The sequence below is a fragment of the Cervus canadensis genome, chromosome 12, assembly GCF_019320065.1.
Source record: "Cervus canadensis isolate Bull #8, Minnesota chromosome 12, ASM1932006v1, whole genome shotgun sequence".
Taxonomy (NCBI): Eukaryota; Metazoa; Chordata; class Mammalia; order Artiodactyla; family Cervidae; genus Cervus; species Cervus canadensis.
Genome location: NC_057397.1, coordinates 12,540,562 through 12,565,888, shown reverse-complemented (window position 1 = coordinate 12,565,888; position 25,327 = coordinate 12,540,562). Strand labels below are relative to the sequence as shown.

Here is a 25,327-nt window from a genome sequence, read left to right as displayed (position 1 = left end):
CGGGGAGTCGGGCGGCTGTGCGCATCCCGGCCACCACAGAGGCGAAGATGTCGGACATCGGGGACTGGTTTAGGAGCATCCCGACCATCACGCGCTATTGGTTCGCCGCCACCGTCGCGGTGCCCTTAGTCGGCAAACTCGGTCTCATCAGCCCGGCCTATTTCTTCCTCTGGCCCGAAGCCTTCCTCTATCGCTTCCAGGTACTGACCGACGACGGGGCAAGTGGCGCGTACAGACCCCAGGTGGCCCCGCCGCGGCGGAGCGTAGACTGGCCGGTTGCGGACGCGCGGTGCCTGGTGGGACTTGTAGTGCAGAGGCTCCCGCGGTTTAGGGCGGGGTCCTTTGGTCCGGGGGTCGGGTGGACGGACGGGTGGACTGCTGGCCAGGGGTCTGAGCGTGGGCCTGGATTGTTGGAGACGTGGAGGCTCCACTGTTTGGCCCGGTGGGAAGGGACTGATTTCGTCCTTCTGTTAAGATTGTGCTCCCCGCCCTCTGTGCTCCGAGAAGGCGGCAGTGGGAAGGTAAGCCGGATAAGTTGTCTATCTGTGGGACGCCGGTGAGTGGCAGGCTGGGGCCACCTGGAGCACCTGCCCTCCGACCTCCCTCTGCCACTCACGTGGGTGGCATGTGGACGTCGCCTTGCTCAACCACCAGCCGAGTTCTTTTTATGTTAATGGAGTTTCTTTCCAACAGGAGTGACTTGAAAGTCCGAGGTGCAAAGAGTGAGTCTGTTTATTTGTGTGTCTCCCAGGTCCTTAGTATCTGGGAGGTCGTAGTTGAATTTATGAAGGACCGAGTAAAGAATAAATTGCTCCAGAAATGGAATCCTTTTTTTTTTTTTTTAAAGCCTCAAGGGAACAGTTCAGGGTAATATTCCTGGTAAGCGAATATTAGTTTTATGGAGGTTTATCTTTATTCACCGGATTCTGTGATTTAAATCTTTAATCAGTGCAGGTTGGAGCCTAAGATCTGACATTAATTTCAACACATTCTTTGGACCGTGGGTAACACTGTTGTCTTCTCTGTCTTCATTGGCTATTTCTTAGTTTTCTTTGCTGGTTCCTCATCTTCCTGATCTTTAAATACTGTGGTGTACTCCTGGCCCTCTTTCCTGTATTCTCCCTAGCTGCAGGTGATCTTGTTTAGTTCATGGCTTTAAATCATTTCTACAAAATGAAGTTTCTCAAATACAAATATACATACTTTCAGTCCAGATCTGTCTCACTTCCAGACTTGTATGTCCAACCATATACTTGAAATGACCACTTAAATGACTAACAAACATCACATACTTAATGTGTTCGACACTATACCCTTTCCACTATAAATAAATAGCAACTCCATTATTATAGGAGCTCAAGCTAATAGTCATGGAGTCATCTTTGACTTCTCTCACATCCCACAGTCTGTTAGCAAATTCTGTTTACTTTAGACAAACATCCAGAATGCAGTCCCTTTTTATTCTCTGTTGCAAGCCATTATCATACCAGCCTTGTTCCTTTCAGTCTTTACTCTAGACAGTTAAGAGTGATCCTTTTAGAACATAAATCCATGTCCTGTCAGTCTTCTGCCCAGATCCTTTTAATGTCTTCTCAACTGACCGAGTAAAGTTCAAGTCCTTTGGCCTGCAAGGCCCCCTACTGCCTCTCTGAGCTCATCTCCTACTACTGTTCACCTTGTATATTAGGCTCTACAATGGGATCTTTCCTGTTTCTTCAGCACCTAACTCCATCCTTCCTCAGGACCTTTGCACGTGATGTTTCTTGCTTGAGGATGATAAACATAGTTTACCTCCTTACCTCCTTCAAGTCTGCCCAAATACCACCTTATTGGCATTTATGATTGCCCTGCCTAAAATAGTGCCTCTCCTCACTCTGTCTCCCTCACCCATAATTTTAATTGCTGCATATCACCCCATGATGTCCATCAGCCTGCTTCTCTTGAGAGAATAAAACTCCACGAGCACCACTTGTCTTGTGTACCACTGTCTTTGTTACCTGGATCCATGTTTGGCACATAGCAAGTGCTTACTTGTTGGTTGAATGCATGGAACCAGTGCTGGGCACTAGGGTTACAACAGTGAACAGGAAGAAAATAAGAGAGAGGCATGCGACTTTGATAGAGTATTCTAGAAAGGCCTCAGAGTATATTTGAACTGAAATCTGAAAGATGAGCCAGCTTTGGGAAGGTCTGGCTCTGGGGGCAGTCTTGCAAGAAGAAGAAATAATAAGTGGAAGGCTTAGAGGCAGGAATTAGAATTAGGAAGAAGACTGAATGGTTGGTACAGAGTCAGTGGGAGGGATGAGGATTAGTAGGGAGTACAGAGAGATAGCCAGGAGTAAGTACAATAAAGCAAAGATGAAAAAGTGGGCTGGGGCTCAATCCCATACGGCTTTGTGGTTGAACTTTAATTTGAAGGCACTAGAAAGGCAGAGCCTTTTGAGCAAAGGACTGAAATATTCTCTTGGCTACTCTTTGGGGGGTGAGGGGAGCCCTAGTGGCTCAACAGTAAAGAATCTGCCTGCATTGCAGGAGATGCAGGTTCGATCCCTGCATCAGGAAGATTGCCTGGAGAAGGAAGTGGCATCTCGCTCTAGTATTCTTACAAGAAAAATCCCGTGGACAAAGGAGCCTGGCAGGCTACAGTCCCTGGGGTCACAAAGAGAGTTGGACACAACTTAACGACTAAACAACAAGTCTGTAGGATGGATTTGGTGTTGTGAATGGGGGCAAGGGAGGGCTAGGTAATGGGACCAGAGAGATAAGAGGGCAAGAAAGATGGTGATTTGGATCAGGGTGTCTGGGAGAGAGAAATGAATAGGTTTGGGAGTTGGAGTGGGCAAGATCGCAGCCCAATGGATGCGAAGGGTGAATGGGTGAAGAAGCAGGTCTCGAAGAGGTCACTGTTTTCACAGGAGCGGCTGAGTGGCTGGTGGAGCTCTTTTCTGAGATTGGGAATGTTTAGGGAGGCCGAGTTTTGGGGGTGGAGGAGGGTATGATAAAGAGTTATATTTTGGCCACAGTAAGTCTAAAGATCTGTAGGCATCCGGGTGAAGTTGAGTAAGGCAGTTGGGTATTAGAGTACAATCTGAGTGTGCAGCCAGAATTGCATATTCGTTTCTGTTTGTTTTGTTGAAATGTTTGTTGCCTGGCTGAGTGCTGTGCACTTTTTGCCCAGTGGCATGTTAGGTAATGCGCAGTGCTCATAAATGATCGCAAATCGTAAATGGTCCTAAATGAGAAGGGCCTGGTCAAAACTGGCTCTTCGGCTCTCCTTGCAAAACCTTGGTTACTTCTGTAGTCAGCTTGGTAAAAGCAAGTCTTTCTAATAGACTGTGCCAAGTCGCTTCAGTCGTGTCCGACCCTTTGTGACCCCGTGGACTGTAGCCCACCAGGCTCCTCTGCTGCATTGGCAGGTGGGCTGTTTACCACTAGCGCCATCTGGGAAGCCCTCTAATAGATTACAGGTGTATAATGTTAAAAATGGTGAACTGATCAGAAAGGTCATCATTCATGTCACACTTTGCATAGTGTTCCCATCTTCTTTGGGTTACTTCTTGTAGGCTTATTATCCTGAGAAGTGGGGGAAGCTGTTGGCAGGAGGCAGGACCATGCGCTGACTGCACAGGTGTGGAGAGACCAGTATCTGTCCTTTCTTTCTGCTGCTCTGACTCCTGCTCTTTCTGAACAAGTTTAGCTTTCAGACCCACCTGGAGGAGCTCTTTTCAGCTGAAGCAGTTGAAGGAAAAACCGCATTTGAGAGACTGATGGATGGGGGCAAACAGTGTGTGATGTGCTTTCTGCCAGAGGCTCCTTTTTTCTTTAAAAGCTGCATTTTTGAACAACTTGGGAATGGTCGATTTAAAATTGTGAGTTCATGTTGGAAGTGAGAAAGTTACTTTTCCTCCTTATCCGTGGGTTTCCTGTGAGAAGCTTGTTGGTTTGGAAGCCTCCCGTTTGTAATGTTAGTTCCTTCGTTTGGGTAGATGGAAAGGCATAGATAGGCGTGTGTTAAGGCTCCTTGTACTGTTGTCCGCAGTTCTTCATCCCTCCCCTCTCACACCCGTCAATCAGTTAGTCCGCAGGGATGAAATGGCTCCATATTGCTCCCTGATTAACTGGAAGAGAGATGGCAATTTGCTGCTGCCCTTGTGGTTTCTGAAATGTCTTTCAGGGCTCCCTGCATGGGGATGTTTCATTTCTTTGGGCAAAATAACATCACCGCCTTACTTCTTTGTTGGCTTCTTCATAGTTAACCTCATTGAGCCCCCGCTCATTGAGGTCAGCATTACCCCAGTTGATAGCTGCCATTTCAGTTTCTATTTTGGTGGGTTCCAGATAGTTCTCTTAACTCCTTTGCATAATATTTAGCAAAATACACAGTGACGTATTTAACAAAACATTTTGGAGGGTGCTTTCTTTCTAACCAGGCACAGCGAGTTATTGTTCCTTTTCTGTGAGAGTAGAAAAGACCGAGGATTTCAAATAGTTGAGTCAGGGTCCCCAGGCCTGCCTCAGCCCCCTTGCTAGTGGCATGCCCCCAGGAAAGCTGTGCGTCCTTCTTGAGTATCAGTTTCTTCACTGAAAGTGTTAGTCTCCCAGTCATGTCTGACTCTTTGTGACCCCCATGGATTATATAGCCCACCAGGATCCTGGCATCCTGCTGGCAAGGGAATTGCCAGGATATCCTTGCCAGGATTCCCCAGGCAAGAATACTGGAGTGGATTGCCATGTCCTTCTCCAGAGGATCTTCCCGACCCAGGAATCGAACCTGGGTCTCCCACATTGCAGGCAGATTCTTTTCTGTCTGAGCCACCAGGGAAGCCCTCTCTTCACTGAAAGTGGGGATAATTTAATGCCATAAGTTACCTCTGTTGTCACTCCATTGATTATGACATGCTCCTTTAATATTTTTTGGAAGAGTAGGAAAGTACAAATTACACTATGTGAATGTATTGATTATAAGGCACATCCTAATTTTGGAAACAAAAATGATTATCTTCAAATCGAGGAAAAATGTTCTCTACTTCATCCCTCTCTTATATAAAAACATGGAAAAATGTTTGTGAAGTGCCCAGTAAATAGTCTCGTGGGTAATCAATTAAAAAATAGTATCTATTAAAAAAAAATAGTATCTGTTTTATTTATTAGCCAATTCCTGCCATTGTTGCCTTCTCTCCTTGAGCAGTAATATTCTAATTTTAATTTGTAATTGAAATGTAACTATGTAACTGCTGAATTATTTTCCTGTTCTTTTGGTCCTGTTAAAAGCCTCCTGACTGGAAATGAGAAGATACGAACTCTCAATTTTTCTTAATTTGTTTTCAGGAATAATAAGAACTGACACCAGCCAAATCGGTGTTCGGTCCTGGTGCCACATTTGCCAAGCTTTCGCTCACGTTATCGTGTTTAGCCTGATGACAGCAAGCCTAGCAGACTGACACCTGAGTGTGTTGGGGAAGAATTATATAGACACATACCTGGAAGGGGCATGAACTTGGGCTGGGGGCTGAGCATAGAAGTAGCTTCAGGGTTTGGATTTAGAGCTTTAGTGGCAAGTGTTCTGACATGTACAGTTTTTAAATCTTGCCTTTGCAGTGCTGTCCACATTGTACGGTTCTGCTGTGGTCTGTAGCTAAAGTTACCCTTTAGCTCATAGCTTCATTTTTAAACTTTTTGTTGAGTTATAGTATACAAGCAGGATGTATGTATATATGGGCTTCCCTGGTGACTCAGCTGGTAAAGAATCTGCCTGCAATGAGGAAGACCTGGGTTCGATCCCTGGGTTGGGAAGATTTCCTGGAGAAGGGAAAGGCTACCCACTCCAGTGTTCTGGCCTGGAGAATTCCATGGACTATAGTCCATGGGGTTGCAAAGAGTCAGACACAACTGAGTGACTTTCACTTTCATATATATATATATATATATATGTAAAATAATTGCCATATAGTTAGCAACCAGATCAAGACACAGAACATTGCCAGCATCCCCCAAAACCTTCCTACTGTTCCCTTCTGGTCACTCTCATCTCCAGGGGTAACTACCGTCTTGACTTTTAATACTGTAGATGGCTTTTCCCAATTTTCTTAACTTTTCCATAAATGCAATTACACAAATATTTATTTTTGTATGTCTAGCCTCTTTTCAGCAGTTTGAGTCACCCACATTGTTGTGCGTGGTTATAGATTGCTCATTCTTACATTGTTCCCTTGTGTTGAACACACCACCATTTATTTACCCTTTCTTCTGGTAACAGGTTTTTTGGAGGAGTTCTGGCTTTGACTCGGATGAATAGTGAACACTCCTTGGTGAACATAAGCGTACATATATACCTAGGAGTAGAATTGATGACTCCTAATAGCTAGTTTAAAGTTCACAATGGAAATTGAGTGCCTTTCACTTGTTTTTCTTGCCTGTCTAGTGTTCCCTCCCCCTGCCCCTGCCCCCTCCCTCCCAAAAAAGTGAAAAGCTGGAGTTTGCTAATACCAGCATTTGGCACATGGGTGCTCTTCTTTCTTACTTACTTGATGACCCATGTAGAATTTTTTTTTTTTAAACTCCAAATCAACCAGTCCTTACTGTTTCAGAAAATTTTTTGTTTTTGATAGTTTAAAAAATAAAAACAAAACTGCCCTAGACTCTGGATGGCATTTGTAATGATTTCAATAGCACGTTGTCACATTGTTTGGGAGATTTTCATTCAGGGATGGTTGGACTAAACACTCATCAGAAGTTGTTGGACCAGTAGCTGACGCTGATGAGCAGTGTCTGGTGTTTCTTTGAAGGCCTCTATGCTAGGGAGCACATGGCCTTCTTGCCCTCGTTAGGTGAGGAACTCTGGGCATGATACCTTAACTCTACTGAGGGGCCTAGCTTTCCTCATGAAAAGGTGAGTGGTGATGCTTCCTGCCTTGGGGTTTCTGTGGAGTTAAAATAAGATGCTTGCCTGTAAATCCCATGCCCTTTGTACTGCCCCTGGCTGCCTCTTAGGGATCAGGGGATCAGTGCAGGCTTTCTAGGGTCGAAAAAGTACCTTTACCACTCACAGCCCTGAAAATAAAGCCATTTCCATTTCTTGACTGTCTCCATACCCATTAGAGGAGAGGAGGGCATTTAGTTGGGTACCTTGTTCAATGGGGATTTCAGAAATTATTACATTGTGTCCTTCTGAAATGATGAACTATCTCCTGGTATTTTCATATTATAATTTTAAAGTAATACAAAGATAATTCCAAGTCCCTTAGATCAGTGAGAGCAAGTATAACTCAAGGGTAAGCCTAATGAACTGGGAAAAGAAGCGCAGTATTTTGACAGTCGCTGATTTCCAAAGCACAGGTGCACACAGTGGCTAAAAATAGTGTCGTGTCGTCAGTGTTAATGAAAAATGTAGTCAGGAAAACCTGGAGGTTTCTTTTCCAAAATCAGGCCTGGAGTAACTTAGAAGAATGTGGGGGTAGATTAAAATGGGAGTTTGTAAAAACCAGGTCAGCACGTGTCTTCTAAAAGATATTGTAATGATAGTACACCCCACACATTTTTTTTTTTTTTGGTAAAGCACCTTTTTCATCTACTTTCTTAATTGCAAGCTTTGACAAAAATCTGTGAGTCAAGGAAGGAGAGAGTAAAAGACAAATGTCACAGGGTAGATGAAGATGCAAACTCAAAGGTCTAGATGTTTCCAAGGCCCCACGGGTTCCTAAGAGCCAAGGCTACAGCTCACTTGCTTCTGGTCTTTTCCCCCAGTGATTTTCTGAAGCAGAGAGTGAATTTGTGGGCTTGCTGTCAGTTCATTTGAGGATTCTACAAGCAGTATAGTAGTACTGAGAATTTTTACTGATTTTAATTATACCTCATAATAATGATGTCACTTGTGAGAGGCGTTGTTAAAATAGAGGCTTAGTGTCATAAACTCCAGAGTCTGGCTGTCTGGGACAAACTTTTCTTAGCTCTACCAATTATTAGCTATTGCCTAACCTTTTTTCATCCTGTTGCCTCATCTATAAAATCTACCTCTTGAATTAGGGCATGCACATGAACATAAGAGCACATTATTTTTTTTTTTTTTTAAACCATTGACTAAAATGGATAAAACCAAAGAGGATATCATTCCTCTTTTACAGTGGAAACTGTGGCTGAAGAGTGAGAACATGTAAGCCCTGGCTGAAATCTCTTGTCTTTTCAAACCATTTCCAGGGCTCTTTCTGTCTGTCTGTTCTGTTTCTGTGATAAAATTGTGAATAAACCCAAATGAATTTTAACTTGTGTTGTTTTACTGGTTTAAGCACGGGGTTGCTGGAAAGTGACTTTTCACAGTATGAAAAGTGCATTTTCACCCACTGGGAGTGAAGCTCAGAGGGTCACAGTCTGTCCTTGGAGCATGTGACCTGCCAGCCATGCCTGGCCAGGCCCCACAACGAATGCCCTCTGCTCCAGCCACACCCAGGTTATTAGCCGCACCCATTCATTTATTGTGCTCTCACAGTTCTTTGAGAGTTTATACTCACTTTTCTGAGACCAAAGTTCCCTTCGTTGCGCCCACTCTTGCTTCTGCGAACAGACTCCCCACTATTGAGACCTCCTTGATGTAGGGACCCCATCATTCACACTCGTGCAGTAAGACACGTGGCCGTCAAGCCAAAAGCCAGCGTTACGTTGGCTTTTCCAAAAGTCTGGGAAGGCTGCCATCTTCAACCACTACTATTTGATGTTCTCGAGGTGTTAGCCAATAAATTAGACAAGAATAAGATACAAAATGTTATTTACAGGCTTCCCTGATAGCTCAGTTGGTAAAGAATCTGCCTGCAATGCAAGAGACCCCAGTTTGATTCCTGGGTCAGAAAGATCTGCTAAAGAAGGGATAGGCTACCCACTCCAGTATTCCTGGGCTTCCCTTGTGGCTCAGCTGGTAAAGAATCTGCCTGCAGTGCAGGAGAACTGGGTTCAATCCCTGGGTTGAATAGATCCCCTGGAGAAGGGAAAGACTATCTGCTCTAGTATTCTGGCCTGGAGAATTCCATGGACTATATAGTCCATGGGGTCACAAAGAGTCAGACATGACTGAGCGACTTTCACTTTCACTCAGAGTTGAGTACTTGGACTGCATTGGGAGCTTAGGGTCTTAACCACTGGACCACCAGGGAAGTCCTGATACTGTAATTCAGTTTTAAAATTTTTATTTATTTATTTTTGGCCACAGTATTCAGAATCTTGGGCTTCTGGTGGCGCTAGTGGTAAAGAACCCGCCTGCTAATTAATGCAGGAGATGTAAGAGATGCAGGGTTGGGAAGATCCCCTGGAGAACGGCATGGCATCCCACTCCAGTCTTCTTGCCTGGAGAATCCCATGGACAGAAGAGCCTGGAGGGCTGCAGTCCAGGGGTTGCAAGTGTTGGACACGACTGAAGCCCTTAGCACGCAGTGCACGTTTGGGATCTTGGTTTCCCCAACCAGGGATTGGATCCATATCCCCTTCAGTGGAAGCGCAGATTCTTAGTCACTGGACCACCAGGGAAGTGGCCTGTAATTCATTTGTGATAGGCATAGCTGTAAGCCTGATTCTAATAAGTATTGCCCATATACTTCTGTTGTATTGGTTGTTTTCAACTTGTCTAGAAGTATTTATTGTTTGTTAAATGATGCCATCTTAACTCCATGGACTTACAGGTTGATGGGACTGTAGCTGATAAAACTTTTCTTCACTTGTTTTCTTAAATTATATTGGTGATAGCTCTTATCACTGAGGAGAATGTTTTGCAAGGGTTAATTTTGTTTAGTTAAAAGAAAAAAAAACAAATCTCAGCTTAGAGAAACTAACAGCTGTGTTTTGTTTTGATCTGGACAGATTTGGAGGCCAATAACTGCCACCTTTTACTTCCCTGTGGGTCCAGGCACTGGATTTCTTTATTTGGTCAATTTATACTTCTTATATCAGTACTCTACTCGACTCGAAACAGGTATGTCATCCCTGGTTTTTCTAAGTGTTGTTTTTGTCTATTTTGCTAAGCCGTGTATTTACGTACTGGAGGAATTTTGAGGGCAGTTAGCATATGTAACAAAATGACTCAGGGACTTCCCTGGTGGTTCAGTGGTTAGGAGTGAGCACTTTCATTGCCGGGGGCCCAGGTTCAATCCCTGGTCAGGGAACTAAGATCCCACAAGCCATGCAGTATGGCCAAAAAAAAAAAAAAGAGGAAATGGCACAGTGGTGTAAATGTTCAGTAAGTAGTAACTGTGCCAGGACTCTACAAGGCACTTAGACTGTTTGATTTTTAATTCCCACAGGAGCACCGTGGGGTGTCACACAAGGGCAGAAGTTTCCGCATTTTGTTCATATCCTGTGTGGCTGGGCAGGATACCTGTCACTTGTCGCGACATCTCCCTCATTTGTGTCACACGGCAATCCCTGTATTTAAGGCACAGTTGGGCTGAAGTGTATACATCTCCTAAATTGGTGTTGAAAAAGACTACTTTATTGCAAGTAAAAGCCTAGTCCTAGTCTTTGTAAGTGAAACACTCAACTTTTTAAAAAAATATATAGCTAGGATTTATTTTTTTGCCGTACTGTGTGGCATGTGGGATCTTAATCCCCCAAGCAGGGATTGAACTGGGGTCCCCTGCACTGGAAGTGTTCAGTCTTCCACTGGACCGCCTGGGAAGTCCTGAGAGGCATTTTTTAAGACGTATTTATGTATTTTGGCTGTGTTGGGTCTGAGCTGTGGAATGTGGGCTCTGTAGCTGTGGCATGTGGGCTTAGTTGCCCCACAGTAGGTAAGATCTTAGTTCCCTGACCAGGAATCAAACCCGCGTCCCCCGAATTGGAAGGCAGATTCTCAACCACTAGACCACCAGGGCAGTTCCCTGAGAGGGGTTCTTAAAAACGACTTGATTGATCTATAATTTATATATCATACACTTCCATCCACTTAAGGTATATAACTCAATGATGTTCACAGAGCCGTGCAGTCATTGCTATAATCATTTTAGAACATTTCATCACTGTAGCCGTTCCTCATTTCTATTCAGTCTCATTTCCCCTGACCCTGCTGCAGCCCTCAGGCAACCACTAACCCATGTTCTGCATCTTTAGGTTTGCCTCTTACGGAATTTCTTATAAATGGAATCATATAATCTGCAGTTTTTTGTATGACTGGCTTCTGTCACATAACATGGTGTTTTCAAGGTTCTTCCATGTAGTATTTATGATTAGCACTTCATTTTTTTTTTTTAGTTTTTAAAAATTATTTAAAAAAAATTTATCTGGCTATACTGGGTCTTAGTTGCAGCATTTGGGATCTTTAGTTGTGCCATGTGGGATCTAGTTCTCCAACCAGGGATGGAGCCGGAGCTCCCTGCATTGGGAGTCCAGTCTTCCCTGGACCACGAGGGAAGTCCCTCTTCATTTCTTCTTATTGCCAAGTTAAGATGCTGTTGTATGGATTTACCACATTTCGTTGTTGCATTCATCAGTTGATGGACATTTGACTTGTTTTCTCTTCTTTGCTATTATGAATAATGCTATACAAGCATTCATGTAGAAAGGAACTTTTGAGATCTTTCAGTTAACCCTCTTAATTCACAGACAAGAAAACAGTGGTCTGGAGAGGTGGTGATATGCCCCACAGGTCACAAAGCCGTTTGAGAAACACAGCTAGGGCTGGAGCCCAGTTTACTGACCCCCGTCTACCTTCCACCATACAGTTTTAAGATAACATTGCGACAAAATGTTTGCCACCTGCATTTTTCCCTGCTTGGCTATTTTAAGTATCTAGCAGTGTTGGCTGGTTTATAAGGATTCTGATGGTGAAACTAGAAGACTGCAATTTGAGGACCAGTTAATTTGTAAATTTCCAGTTGCAAGCTTGCCAAATAATACAGTACTGTAGTTTGTGTAATTACGGTATTTTAAATATTCAATCTAAAGAATCCTTAGAAATCACAAAGCCAAAACCACAGCAAGAGAAGCACAGCTGTTACTAGAATTTAGAGATTTTGTGAAGAGTTTCAGCTCTGGTACATCATCCTGATTCCCTCCCATTAAGCATCCTTAAAACTGTGGCTAGAGTATGCCTTTGAGGTGGGGTGGGGGCAGATAAGGAAAAGAGAAGAGACTTTTGCCTGAAATCCAGTTTCTTTTAGGTCGATTTTCTTTCTGCCTTTCTGATACTGGTTAGGATTGTTACTGTTACTTTATTTTTGTCTGTTGACTGCGGTGAGTCTTTGTAGCTTCGCTTGGGCTTTCTCTAGGTGCGGCGAGCAGGGGCAAGTTTGTTGTGGTGCGTGGGCTTCTCATCACGGTGGCTTCTCTTGTTGCAGCCCACAGGCTCTAGGGCATGTGGGCTCAGTAGCTGTGGCACAGGCTTAGTTGGCCCATGGCACGTGGGATCTTCCCAGCCAGGGATCTAACCAGTGTCCCCTGCGGTGGCAGGCAGATTCCTTCCTCTTGGATCACCAGGGAAGCCCAAATTTATTTTTTAATTAACAAATTTTAGGTTTTTAAAGGCTGGTTTCCATGTATAGTTATTACAAAATATTGGCTACGTTTCCCATGTTCTACAACACACCCTCAAGCCTGTTTTACACCTAGTAGTTTGTGCCTTCTGCTCCTCAACTCCATATTGTCCCCCCACAACTAGTAACCACGTTTGTCCTCTACATCGGTGAGTCTGCTTCTCCTTTGTTATATTCACTAGTTTCTTGTATTTTTTTAGCTTGTTAGGATTATTTTTAAAAAGTGGGCTCTGTATCATGTCATTGTGATGGGGTGTGGAGGGGAGGGGAAGTGGCTGAGATAGAGGGACCCTGCCCTCGTTCCATTCTTTTCTCTGCCCCTCTCCTGGTCTGCCAGTGGGAGGTGTGAGGACCGTCCTGAGACGGGAAAGCGGGGCTGCTGTCCGTCCTTTGGCCCAGTAATAAGGCAGAGCCCAGTACGTGGTGTAGCAGAAAGAACACGTAACTAGTAGTTAGACTTACTCTGCTTCTAAAACCCAGGTGGCTTTGGTCAGGTAGCTTTATTTCCTCGTCTGTAAAAAGGGGGTATAGGTCTTCTCGTTCTCCCTCACTTGGGGGAGGAGGAGGAAGAATCAAGGCTGCAGAAAGGTGTGGCTTTCCACTACTCTCCCCACCGTCGTCGTCCTTTGCTAGAGTGTGAGCTCCTGGAAGATGGAGACTGAATTGTCTCAGTAAGCCCAGTGCCGGACCGAGAGAGAGCGTGTGTGTGTGTGTTCAGTAATAACAACAACAGTAAGTACAGCCTCGCTGTGGGGAGGAGTCACAACGGTAGGCAGTATGGACGTGATTCCTCCCGACAGAGCTTACGGTCAAATGGGTGAAGAAGGGATGAACCAGGCAATCACAAATGTGTCTCCATCTCGTGATGACAGCTGAGACGGAAAGGCCAGCGAGCAGGCTGTGAGGGGCTTCGGGGCGTGGGGTCTTAGTAGCTGTGACCTGACTCTCCTCCCTCTGGATCTCTCCTGGCTCCTGCTAGCCGAGCAGAGCATGTAGCGGACTGGAATTCAGTCAGGAGGGCAAGATTAGCCTTGATACCTGGGTGACTTTACTTCAGGGCTTTACTGCAGACATGGTTTTAGATAGTAAAAAAATGTTCTTTTGCTTCCGAGGAGTGATTTAAAAATATTCTCATGTTTTTGCTTCCTCTATAGTTTTTTGAAGTATTTCTGAACATTGAAGTTTCTTTGTTCTGAAATTCCGAACCATGACATTTGACTTATTTTTGTTTCCAGGAGCTTTTGATGGGAGGCCAGCAGACTATTTATTCATGCTCCTCTTCAACTGGATTTGCATCGTGGTATCCTTTCGTCTGTTATTTGGGGCCAGAAATAACCAGTTTTGGGTTTTTTTTTTTTCAGGTTTGGGGAAATAGGCAGTAACCTGTAGGACATTTCCAGTGGTAGTTATTTGCATCTTTATTTACTGTAGTTAATAATTAAGAATCATTAAAGTTCTTCTCAATAGCGGTTGTAAATCACAGAGCCCCAGAGTGATGCCTTCCCTTGCTGTTGTCTTTGTGGGGTTTTTCCACATTTGGTTGATGTTTATTACCGTTCCCTCTTCTTGTTCCCAGTTCTCTATGTTCTCGGGTGTGACAGCTTGTTGACTGCAGCACAAAGAGATTCCATGCCATGAGACAGCTTTTGAAAGCTGTGGTCCTTATCAGAAAACTAATTTACAACCAGCATCCTTGCCTCACTTGAGTGCCGTCCGGTAATTCAGTCCCTCTGTGAGGACCCGGCTCTGGGAGAGGCCCCGGCGGGCCTCGCTGCTTGCTGTGTGTCAGCTGCGGTTGTCAGCAGCCTTTCGGCTTGCGGACCTTGCCAGGTGGTGAGTGCGGCAGAAGGGGCTTGTCAGCTCCAGCCCTGTGCAGAGTTGGTGAGCTCAGAGTGGCTCTGGGGCTCAACGTCCGTTGAAACCTGGCCAAGAGCCCAAAAAGTGTGGCACTTTGCACGCCCTTTCCCCTCCTTTAAGGGAAGATCAAAAACTTGTTTTGGACTTCACCTGTGCTGGGGAGCCTTGAATGAGAGGAGAAGCATTAGCTATTTCAGGGGGCGCAGGCCAGTCTGTCTCCTAACTGCAGTGGCAAGGCCCAGAGGACACAGGTGACCAAACTGAGTCATGGGCCAAAGTAGTTAATTTCTACTATTTCTTCATGATTGGAGAGTCTAATAGCGTGCTCAGTGACGGTGACTAGATACCTTTTGTGTTCTGGGGTGTTTTAAGCAACCTGAACTATAGAGAAGTGTTTTTCCTTCCGGAAACTGGAATGAAACGAACTTTTATTAGGTGTGGAATGCTCTATTTGTGTCTGATCTTTAACTTGACAAACCAAGATTACTGGCTTAGCAATGGATATGCAGGTAAGTGTCCCTTGAAACTGTTTGCCAAAAAAAAAACTGTTTGCCCTTTCGTATGTTTCAAATTTACTTTTAATGGCCTTCAACAGAAGTTTAAACTTCAAAAGAAGTTTAAATTGCATTAAATTGCATTAATTATATGGTATTTTGAAGATTCCAACGTGAGTTACCTAAATCATTACTTTCCTTGCTCATTTCTGGCTTCTTTATTATGTGTGAACGTTGAGAATGATGGTTATCCAGTATTTTCTGAGCATGTACATGGATGTGTATTTTTAAAAAAATGAGAATACACCATAAGTAAAGCTTTTTGCATACTTTTTTCAAGTAACAGAACTTGACCCTGGTATTTCTGAATCTATTCCAAATAATGTAATTGTATTTTATTAGAGGATTTTAAAGCATGCATTGCATGTTTAAGTAAAAGGGCCAATTTATAATTGTGGTGAGTTTAATTTCTTTTATGCATTTTCAATGCATTTTGAATAGCCATGTGATAATTTATTTGGAGGGGAGAGGTTAAAAACAAAAAAAGATAGATTCACGCTAAGCCTCTGTTTTTAGCCTTATCTTTACATGTTCGCTTCTTTTGTTGCAGTTGCTGATGATTCCTCTGATCATGTCAGTACTTTATGTCTGGGCCCAGCTGAATCGAGACATGATTGTGTCATTTTGGTTTGGAACACGATTTAAGGTACTCTAACCTAGTTGGAAAAACTGCCTTTTCATCCGTCTCTGCAGAGATCTTGCTCTTCCGCCAGAGGTGTACTTTCTGACATGCCCAGCAGAGGTCACTGCAGAGCAGTGAACCGGCGGCTGGCCCCTGCTCCCCTCCATAGCTCCCCTGGGTTTCTGTAGTCAGCCCCGCCTCCTTTGCTGACCTCACTCGCTCTGGACCTCAGGCCCCTCAGGCGTGTGTCCTGAGTGAGCTCATGGATGTGAGTGTGTTCGAGGGAGGGAAGGAAGGATACTCAGATGGAGCCCTCCCTTTTAAAATCTCTTCTTATCATTTCCATTAGGTATTTTACATTTAAGCTGAAACAGATTGGTTTTTTTGCCCCCCAACACTTCCCTTTGTGTCTCCTCTCACAATTTTCCACCTGTAACATTGTTTTGATTTTCTTTCTCTTGTAAATCCTGCCCATTCTTAATCTGAGTTGGTACTGAACATATTTCTTCCTCTCCTGCCTGGAATTGATCTTGCCTGTGGGCTTCTGAAATATTTTGTGTTCTTCTTACCGTCCTTACCACATTCTGCCTTCAAGTTATTGATATGTAACCCTTTCTTTCCCAGTTTGTGATATTTTTGTAACTCCCTCAGCTCTTAAGTATAATGTCTTTGACTCTGTTAAGGGGTGTTAACCTCAAGTAAACAGGCCGCCAGATATATCTCCAGCCAAGGCGAGTTTACTGGGGAGCTCCCTAGAGCTGCATTTCGGGATCTATAGCCGTGGCAAGCCACATCCTAGTCCTTGCAGCCGGTGGTAGGAGAGTGCGTTTATAGAGAGAGGAAACGGAAGTCAGGCGGGCCGTGATAGACAAAGCTTTTCATTGGCTGAGTCCTTATAAGGAAAGAAGTGTGGCTGCTTCCTGTTGGGCTCAGCTGTTGAAACAGGACTGAGAGCTCCCCCTTCTGGTCTTCCAACCCTACTTAATTGAGGTTTCTGTTTATAAAGGGGCTCAAGTGTTGGATGCATCTCGAGAGCTGTCTTATTTGGGAGAGTATTAGTTCAGGATACTGATGTATAATTCAATAAGGGTTCAAAGTAACTGTGAAATATGTAAAAGGAGAACCTAAAACAATGAGCTGTTTTTTAGTTGATTGGTCACAATTTACTGGCCGGAGCCTTCCTGTGAATCTATTCTGGACCATTTTTTATTAGCATCCACAGGACATTCATCTGCTTTCTAAAGCTATTTGTTATAATTCAGCAGGTCCTGTATTACATCTGAAAACTATGAGCAAAGTACTGTCTCTCCAGTTGCCAACATGTGAATAATTTTAGATGGGAAGTTTCAAGTATACTAGGAGTGATGCTAGACGGAGCTAAGGAATTTTTGCAGGACTTTCCAAAGGATGTTTAAAAACGCTTGTCAGGACAACCTTACCCAGTTCAGCCCCCAGGCAACCGTGTCCTCTGCAGGTGTGGTTACTCATGTTTCTGTATATTCTCTCCTAGGCTTGTTACTTACCTTGGGTTATCCTTGGATTCAACTACATCATTGGAGGCTCGTAAGTGATAGTACATTTAATTTCAAACTAACCCTTGGAAGACTTCCATTCTTCTTTATCTTCCTTCCCTAATCTTTATAACACTTTGAAGATTCTCAGCATTGATGATGCTTTTGAAATAATTTCATTTAGATGTAATTGATTAAAATCCCAGGGCTTTAAGCACATTTAGCACTGAATGGTTTTTTTGTTGCTATTAGTTTGTTGTCATAGGATAGCTTCCCTATATGCATTTTTGAATAAATATTTATTTCTGGATTCACTGTCCAGATTGAGCAAGTATAGACTTAATTTTATCCAAGCCGACTCCTCTGTGCATAAAATTCATGTTTTTATTTTTAAGGCATTTCCAAAATGCCTTGGAAACTGCTCACCAGTCACAGGAATCCACAGATTCTCAGATGGCAAGTTTTGTTAGTGGTTTGATAGTATGAAAGTTTGGGCCAAACAGGGTCAAATTTCTAGTCTGGAATTAGACCTGAGGCTTAGGAAAACCTTGAAAGGATCCATTCATAATTTTGGTAGGAGGATTTCAAGATGCAGTTCTTCTAACAACTCCTGCTCTTCAAAATATTTTTAATGTTTTAAAACAGATTTTGATAGTATTAGTTCTAAACCTGATGGTGTCTTTGCTCTATGGGGTTCTAACTTCTGCTGTGTATCCCTAGGCAGAAGGGAATGAATTGGGTAAACAGACTCAGTTTAGAGCAGAGGAAGTCCTGGGCGTTGGTCTGGGAGCAGTTGTAGACGTTGATCAGGCCCTAACAGGAATGATACTGCAGGCGGAGACAGAGAAGGATATGTAACAGTAAGAGTGGATCTGTAAAACCTTGAAGTGGCCTATATGTCAGCCATGGGAAAACTGAAGAAGGGCCATGTTTATTTTAGGATTACAAGGTGAAGGTCAGCTTTCCAGAGTGATCTCTGTGGTGTCTTACAGTCAAGGATACAAGAGGTGAGGGAGATGTGATCCGTGGCTGCAGGAACAGGGGAGCGGACATTTTTTATCCTTCCTTGCTCCTGTGCCTGTCTCTCGCCAGCCTTCAAACATGCCCCCGTTTTGCAAACACAGTGTTTATGACTGAAAGCGTTCAGAAGCTTGCAACTTCCCACTACCCCCCACCCCTTCCTGAGGCAGGAAAGTGGCAAAAACAATGTTTTGAGAATGGGCTGGGGCTTGAAAGAGATGTCAGAGAGGCAGCTGGCCTTGAAGAGCCCAGACACCATTGGTTCAGGAGGACTGATTTCGCTTCTCATTCGGGATGTGCGCGCCCCTCAGACTGCACGAGGGCTCACTGTTGGGCTGTCAGACTCCCAGGGACCGGAAATGAGCTGCCACGAGGGATCGCTTCCCTCTGCTGTTAGTTAAAACTTGCTGCGGCTCACTTTACTGCTTGATGTCTTCAAACTCATCTGGCTCTCTGTTTGCAGGGTCATCAATGAGCTAATTGGAAATCTTGTCGGACATCTTTATTTCTTCCTCATGTTCAGATACCCGATGGACTTGGGAGGGAGGAATTTTCTGTCCACGCCTCAGTTTTTGTAAGTGCGTCTACCCCCTCTCGTTTGACAGTTTCCATGTCCGTCTGCCTCCCGATAAAAGACTCTGTGAGGGGTAGGAGTTCCCTCTTTGTCTGATGGAGAAAGAGTGAGCCAGCCAGGGACTTGCCCTGGTCACTCCAAGCTGAGGCCCGCTCTTCTCCTGGAGCCTTCTTCTCCCTGTAAAACCCCGAAGTGGCCTGTATGTCAGCCATGGGTAAACTCAAGAAGGGCTGTGTTTATTTTAGGATTACAAGGTGAAGGTCAGCTTTCCAGAGTGACTTCTATGGTGTCTTACAGTCAAGGACACAGAGGTGACCCACGGCTCCCTGTGAGGCCTGAATCCAGGCTCCAGGAGAAGAACAGGGAGCCGTGGGCTCTGTGGCGGGCGGGGCGCTTGTGTGTGTTTCCAGGGTGAGCCTCAGGGGCCCAGGGTGACGGAGGTACCAGTTTTACTCAAGATTTCAGCTGAGGAAGGTGTAAGAGGGTAAGCAGGTTCATCGGTTAGCAGTTTAAAACATTTTTATATTTAGTATCATAGACTAGAACGTTTAAAGGTCTTTTCGAGGTTAAAGTGAGAGACTGGAGGCTTGTGTCCTGCAGCCCGTTCTTTCTGTTTGCGGGGTGCACTCAGTGAGGAGGCTGAGGGCTCAGCTTTGGTTTGGAGGCAGACTTGGGTCAGAGTCCCGTTCCCCTCATCACCCAGTTCGGATATTGGGAAAGTGACTCAGTAAATTCCCCCCAGCTTTCTTTTCGAGTCTGTGAGTTGAGGGGTGGCCCCGTCTCACAGGACGGCCAGAAGTGGGCTTCACCCTCGCCAGCACAGTAGTGGGTGCTCAGTAAATATAAGCGCTCTCAGCCTTGCTCCTGAAGTTGGGGCGGGGAGAGGGGGCGGGATTCTGATGCACCCTCCCACCCCCTCAGAGATGCTGACACACGTAAGTGTGTAAGCAGTGTGACTGTCCTGTCAGGGAAGCAAATGGCTGTTGGAGAAGGGACCAGTAAATTCGCCATCTGGTGTCGCAGCCAGCCTGACAGTCACTCCTAATCTCTGGTTGGGCATATGTGGTGATAGCTTGCACTTAGAAGCTTTAAAAAAAAAAAAAAGTCAAAAAACCGCTTTTCACATCTTGCTCATTTTAATGTTTTGCAGTTTGCCACCCTTCTAAGGGGTTAATGAGGGCAGTAAAACTTGAGTACCTCCCCCTACCCGTCACTTTCATAGGTTGGAGGAAGGTATTTGAAAGTCCTTCATTGTGAAATATACAGAGAAGTACACTGTTGTTGTGTATGTGTGTCTTTTTCTTTGCTTCCCCCCCCCCCCTTTCATTAAGAGCATGAAAAGAAACTTGTTTGTCTTCTGAGTTTTGAGTTGCCTTCAGGCTAAAAAAAAAACAGATGACCAATCTGCTTTCTAATTATCAAAGGACACAATAACAGCAGGCTTGGATTTTTAATCTAGGTTTATCAAGTCTGATGGCAGATGCATCATTAAAAAAAAAAACTTGTTGCTTTGGGGGGCAGCCAAGAGTTATTTTACTTTAAACCGCCATATTCTGATTTAATAGCTTGGAGACATTTCTCAGTTGTGGGCAACAACATGTATGAGATTCTAGTGGCAAAACCAACAGCCCACTGGAGCCTGCCTTCCTCATGAGCTTTCCCTGTTGGTGGAAGCCCTTCTGTGAAATTTTGCATAAAGATCAGATGACAAAATGTAGCTCCTTGCAGAAGCAGTAACTGCTTTGAAATTATCATAAATCTTTGTTGATTATGTATAATTGGGTATCTTTTTATACTAATTACTTGCATTTAATTTCACTATCTGTTTAAGCAGTGGCGATGGCTTCCATATTGTCTCAGAGTCAGAAGCAAAGCAAGACAGCCCTGGCGTTGCCTTTTTTAAGTCTTCCAATTTATTATATACTTTGGAGGAATGTTATTTGTGCCAGAAAGTTATGAATGTTGGGAAACCAGTGCTTGGAAATACATGTTGATTTAATGATCAAGCTGAATTTGTTTAAAAGGGAAGATGTGAATTATAGAATTCTAAGACGTATCACTGTTTTGCATTCTGCTTAGAAAAGTAGACAGGGACTTCCCTAGCAGTCCAGTGGTTAAGAAAACACACTTCCACTGCAGGCGGCAGGGCTTCAATCCCTGGCTGGGGAACTAAGATCCTGCATGCTGAGAAGTATGGCCAAAAAAAAAAAAAAGGTAGATCCTCTTCTGTTATTTTTGTTTTTACAAGGAGTTTAATTGTCTTTTTGGAGAGGGAGTGTGCAGCTCACAGGGTTGGTGTATAAAGACATGAGGACTTTGGTCACTAACTGCTGTCGTCTGAATCAAACACTGTGTGTCCTATGGATGGTGTGAGGTGCAGGCTGTGGGATGGGGTTTGAGCCCCAGAGTCAGGCTGCGTGGGTTTGAATCCTGCCTGTCATTTCAGAAGAGCTTGACTCAGTTCTCCCTCAATTTTCCCATCTATAAAATGGGCTAATAATGGTATCTGTTGAGGGCAGTTGTGAAGATGAGATGCATTTTTAAACAAGCAGTACCCAGTGTGAGGGAAACGCCTTATGATAAAGTTGAGCTCCTCAGGCTTACCTGCTGTGGGCAAGTCACCCCTCGTGGTTTGTTCTTGGTGCCAAGTGAAAGTGAAGTCGCCCAGTTGTATCCGACTCTTTGTGACCCCATGGCCTGTATCCTACCAGTCTCCTCAATCCATGGAATTTTCCAGGCAGGAGTACTGGAGTGGGTTGCCATTTCCTTCTCCAGGGGATCTTCCCGACCCAGGGATTGAACCTGGGTCTCCCTCACTGCAGGCAGACGCTTTACCATCTGAGCCACCAGGGAAGCCCTTGGTGCCATGAGGGGTTTAAAACGGGGTATCAGATCACAGTCTCTGTGCTTCAAGCCAAAAATCAAACCATCAGGATCTGATAAGTGGAACAGGTGAAAATAGATGCTCGGTTGACTAATAATCAAGGGAGGAAAATAGTTTGAAAAACTACTGAGAACATAGAGTCCCGGGTTTACATTTTCTTAGCTGTTCTGTGACTCTAAATTTATTAATTTGTAAAGTTATTAATTTGTAACGGAAATCAGCTAACCGTTTTGGGCCTCAGCTTTCCCACCATCAGTGAGATGGAAAGAATGCAGTTGGAGGAAACACAATGAATGAACTTGAAAACATGCCCAAACTCCAAGACAGAAAGCCACCTTTTCCCCTGTCCCTTGATGGACATGAAGAACCCAGTTGCATCATGGAGATGCTGTGTGCTGTGAGGTGCTCACACACTGGTTGTGGATTTGTCCTTAGAACTGAATTTACTTAGGGTCCTTTGAGCAAGCTAGCTCCATATTTATATAAACCAAAATGCTATATAGGTGGTTTTTTCTGGTTCCTAGGATTGTGGGTGTTAATGTTTTTGTTTCCATACTTACTGTTCCCACATAAATTGCTTTTGTAATCAGGAAAAAAAAAATTTAGAGTGTGAAGTTAGTGTGAAATCTTAGTTCAAAAAAAAAATCATAAAAAGTGAGTGCCTTCTGTGGTCAGGGCATTGAGCTAGGTTCTGAAAGGATGCCACGCATGCGTGCTCGTCCAGTCGTATCCGACTCTTTGTGATCCCATGAACTGTAGCCCACCAGGCTCCTCTGTCCACTGGATTTTCCAGGCAAAAATACTGGAGGGGGTTGCCATTTCCTCCTCCGGGGGATCTTCCCGACCCAGGGATCGAATCTGTGGCTCCTGCGTTGCAGGTGAATTCTTTGCCTGCTGAGCCCTCAGACAGAGTTAAATAAGACATTGTCCTCAGCCTCTCCATGGCCACAGATGAACGTAATTCGATGTGACAGATGTCATGGGAACCCCAGGAAGGGAGATAAGGATGGACAACTACGTGGAAATGACTGGTTTTCTCATTTTGTGTCTCGCCCACTCTGTTCCAGGTACCGTTGGCTACCCAGCAGGAGAGGAGGGGTGTCAGGGTTTGGCGTGCCCCCGGCTAGCATGAGGCGAGCAGCCGATCAGAATGGCGGAGGCGGTCGGCACAACTGGGGCCAGGGCTTTCGGCTCGGGGACCAGTGAAGGAGCGGCCTCCGGCCTGCCCACCAGCCTCTCCACTCAGATGACGTTTCCTCCCAGCGCGGGGTGACCTTCACCACCGAGTTCTAGCTGATGCTGTTGGATCTGACCCACACTGAATGTAGTCTTTCAGAACAAGACAACAGTTTTTTAAATCCTGGAGAAAAAAAAAATGAGTGTTCCTCGAGTTTCATGATTCTCATTCAAGTCCTTACTGCTAAGAAGAACAAATTATCAACTGTGCAAGTTTCAGGACTGGCCATATTACCATTACTATTACTATTTTTTTTTTGATGTCTTTTCTTCCTTTTCCATCTGAGTAATGGGTTTTGGCAGGTCCGGCTCTGCCAACAACAAGCTGGGTGTCTGGCATTGGGTCACCAGACCTGTCCACGGGGCTCTTACCTCTTCCTCGCACACACGTCTCCTTCCTCCTTTTCCCCTCCCTCACATTCCCAGCTAGAGGAGTCTGCCCGTAAAATGGTTCTGCCTCTGACCAGCTCTCTCTATTTATTGACCTTTGCCACAGCTTGGCCACAGAGACCTGTTCATGATGTTTCACAGTGGCAGAACCGTAACCCTCGGGCAGAAGGCAGAGCAGTGGATGAAGCTTCCTCGGCCTTTGGAATTGCCGTGACCTGCTGTCAGTTGTCACCGTTTGCCACCTCATCAGCTATTTTGATTTAAAAAAAAAAAAAAACCCCGGCGTCAGTGAGGACTCCAGATCGGTATTAATGAGGCATGAGAGTCATTGCTAGGCGTTTTTTTATCCTAAGTTAAGTGATCAAAACTCTAGTGGAGTTGCACCTTTCACAGGGGCTGGGTTTAACTCGGTGTAGGCATCTTGTGTAGGGCGCTGTGTGTACCCAGTGTGGTGGATTTGCGTTGTGCTAGAAAATTCTAGCCCACATTGGCCACAGGGAGAAGCTCTCTTGGAAAGGCGCCTGGTCATTGATTCTACTTTGTTCTCATTCTGGGTATATGTTTATTGAGTAGAGTGGAGGGGAGAACTTTAAACCCTGTTTAAGTTGTCTTTTTTTTGGGGGGGTAAACCATCCCCCTGTTTTCACCCCCATGGCCATATGCTTCAGTTAGTTGTGAGGAGTGTGCAGCTCCTTGTATGTAGATCTTATTTCAGGAGATGTTATAAGCACATCTAAGTGAATCACGTAATTCTGGGTTGTAATGGCTTTAGACTCATCTGCGTTTGAAGGGCTTTTTTATTTTGAGTCATGAAGGTACATCAGACCAACTTCAATACCCACAAGTCTTTTTTTACCCCCCCTCCCCAAGGTGGGCTTTTTCCATCAGAGCTAGGCTTGTCACCAAATAGTTTTTTTTTTGAAGGCTATGATGTTTCGCACAGTTTTCTCGTTTTATATTTTTTTTTTTCGTTTTATATTTTTATTCTGAAAGTGAACTGCTAGGAGCAGTGCTGAGTGGCTGCCATACTCTGAGTCAATTAAAAAGGCCCTGAACATTTGCCCAGTGGTTCTGTATAGGAAGCACTGTGCACTAGTAGGATGACTTTTTGCCCCACTCTGAAGCAGTGATGTGTGTTATTCTAGGAAATGGCGATTTGAAAACAGCTCCTCGGTTTTCATGAGGTTTGTTTGCGTGTACCTCTCCATATTTAATTTATATGATAAAATAGGAGACGGGGAGAATATGAACCCCAGCTGTTATGTGTTCTGCTATTGACCTGTGGCCACAATAAAATTTACTTGTGAAATTTTAAAAGCCCTTCTTCCTATTATGTCGCCCTAGCACCCACCAAGCAGGAGTGGAGACTCAGAGTGTGTGTGAGTGTGTGTGTGTGTGTATGTAAGAAGAATCTCATGGTAAGTGAGCTAGTTTCCTGCACGCCTTCTCAGCAGCTCAAATGCCCAAGAGCAAGAGTCTTTGTGAAGGTTCCAAGTATTGTTTAGAATTCTTCAAGGCCAAGTGTTCATTACGTTCTTCCTTTCAAGCAAATTTAAGAAGCTGATAATCTTATTAATTTTTGTCTGGATTACCTCTCTTGGAATAATTTTTGCTACACAAGCTATTTGAGATTTGATTTGGCAAGGCAAGACGTAACAGTGGATTCTCTTTGTGAAAGGAAAAAGAAATCCTAATTTTGTATAGAGATTCCTTTTTTGTAACTAATCTTTTTATTGATAAAAACTATAAATTAAAACATACAACTTGATGGTCGTCTGTCTTAAGTTTCCGTATCGCTGCTCTGCTGCCTCTTTAGATGGGATGAGGTTTGTGTAGCCAGTCATCTCTTGGTGTCCAGTGTGTGTGGCTCTGATAGTGACACAGCAAACATTTTTCTAGCTACTTTCGTTTACGTGCTGGGAAATACCTGTAGAATTCATTCTTGGAAGCAGGGTTTATAGGTTTTCATTATAATGAAGCAGGATGGGGCTTCCTTGGTGGCTCATGGTCTGCCTGCCAATGTAGAAGACAGGTTCAATCCCTGAGCAGGGACGATCCCACATGCCACAGAGCAGCTAAACCCATCCACCACAATTACTGAGCCTGTGCTCCATAGTGCTGTATAGAGCCCAGGAACCACGACTGTTGAACCCATCTGCTGCAACTATGGAAA

The 25,327-nt window shown here is 44.4% G+C and overlaps 1 protein-coding gene across 3 annotated transcripts; it reads left to right on the top strand.

Annotated features, from left to right (window-relative positions):
• The first annotated feature begins 47 nt into the window (after positions 1 to 47).
• Positions 48 to 24,922, top strand: DERL1 (derlin 1). 3 transcript variants are annotated; one of them, XM_043484169.1, is made up of 8 exons: positions 48 to 200; positions 9,841 to 9,952; positions 13,742 to 13,806; positions 14,846 to 14,872; positions 15,468 to 15,563; positions 17,050 to 17,102; positions 18,534 to 18,644; positions 22,596 to 24,922. In XM_043484169.1, exons 1-8 carry the CDS (start codon positions 48 to 50, stop codon positions 22,732 to 22,734), a joined length of 756 nt encoding a protein of 251 aa, XP_043340104.1. In that variant the 3' UTR covers positions 22,735 to 24,922. The 3 variants fall into 3 exon arrangements, with proteins under 3 accessions (XP_043340104.1, XP_043340105.1, XP_043340106.1); XM_043484171.1 differs by lacking the exon at positions 48 to 200 and adding an exon at positions 371 to 521; XM_043484170.1 differs by lacking the exon at positions 9,841 to 9,952 and having other exon boundaries at positions 111 to 200.
• The last annotated feature ends 405 nt before the right edge of the window (positions 24,923 to 25,327 follow it).

Bases quoted from the DNA above. Each gene is read 5' to 3' on its own strand.
- DERL1 (XM_043484169.1), top strand. From the start codon at position 48: ATGTCGGACATCGGGGACTGGTTTAGGAGCATCCCGACCATCACGCGC. The intron at 14,873-15,467 runs GTAAGTGTCCCT...CTTTTGTTGCAG, and splicing joins GCTTAGCAATGGATATGCAG to TTGCTGATGATTCCTCTGAT. The intron at 17,103-18,533 runs GTAAGTGATAGT...CTCTGTTTGCAG, and splicing joins AACTACATCATTGGAGGCTC to GGTCATCAATGAGCTAATTG.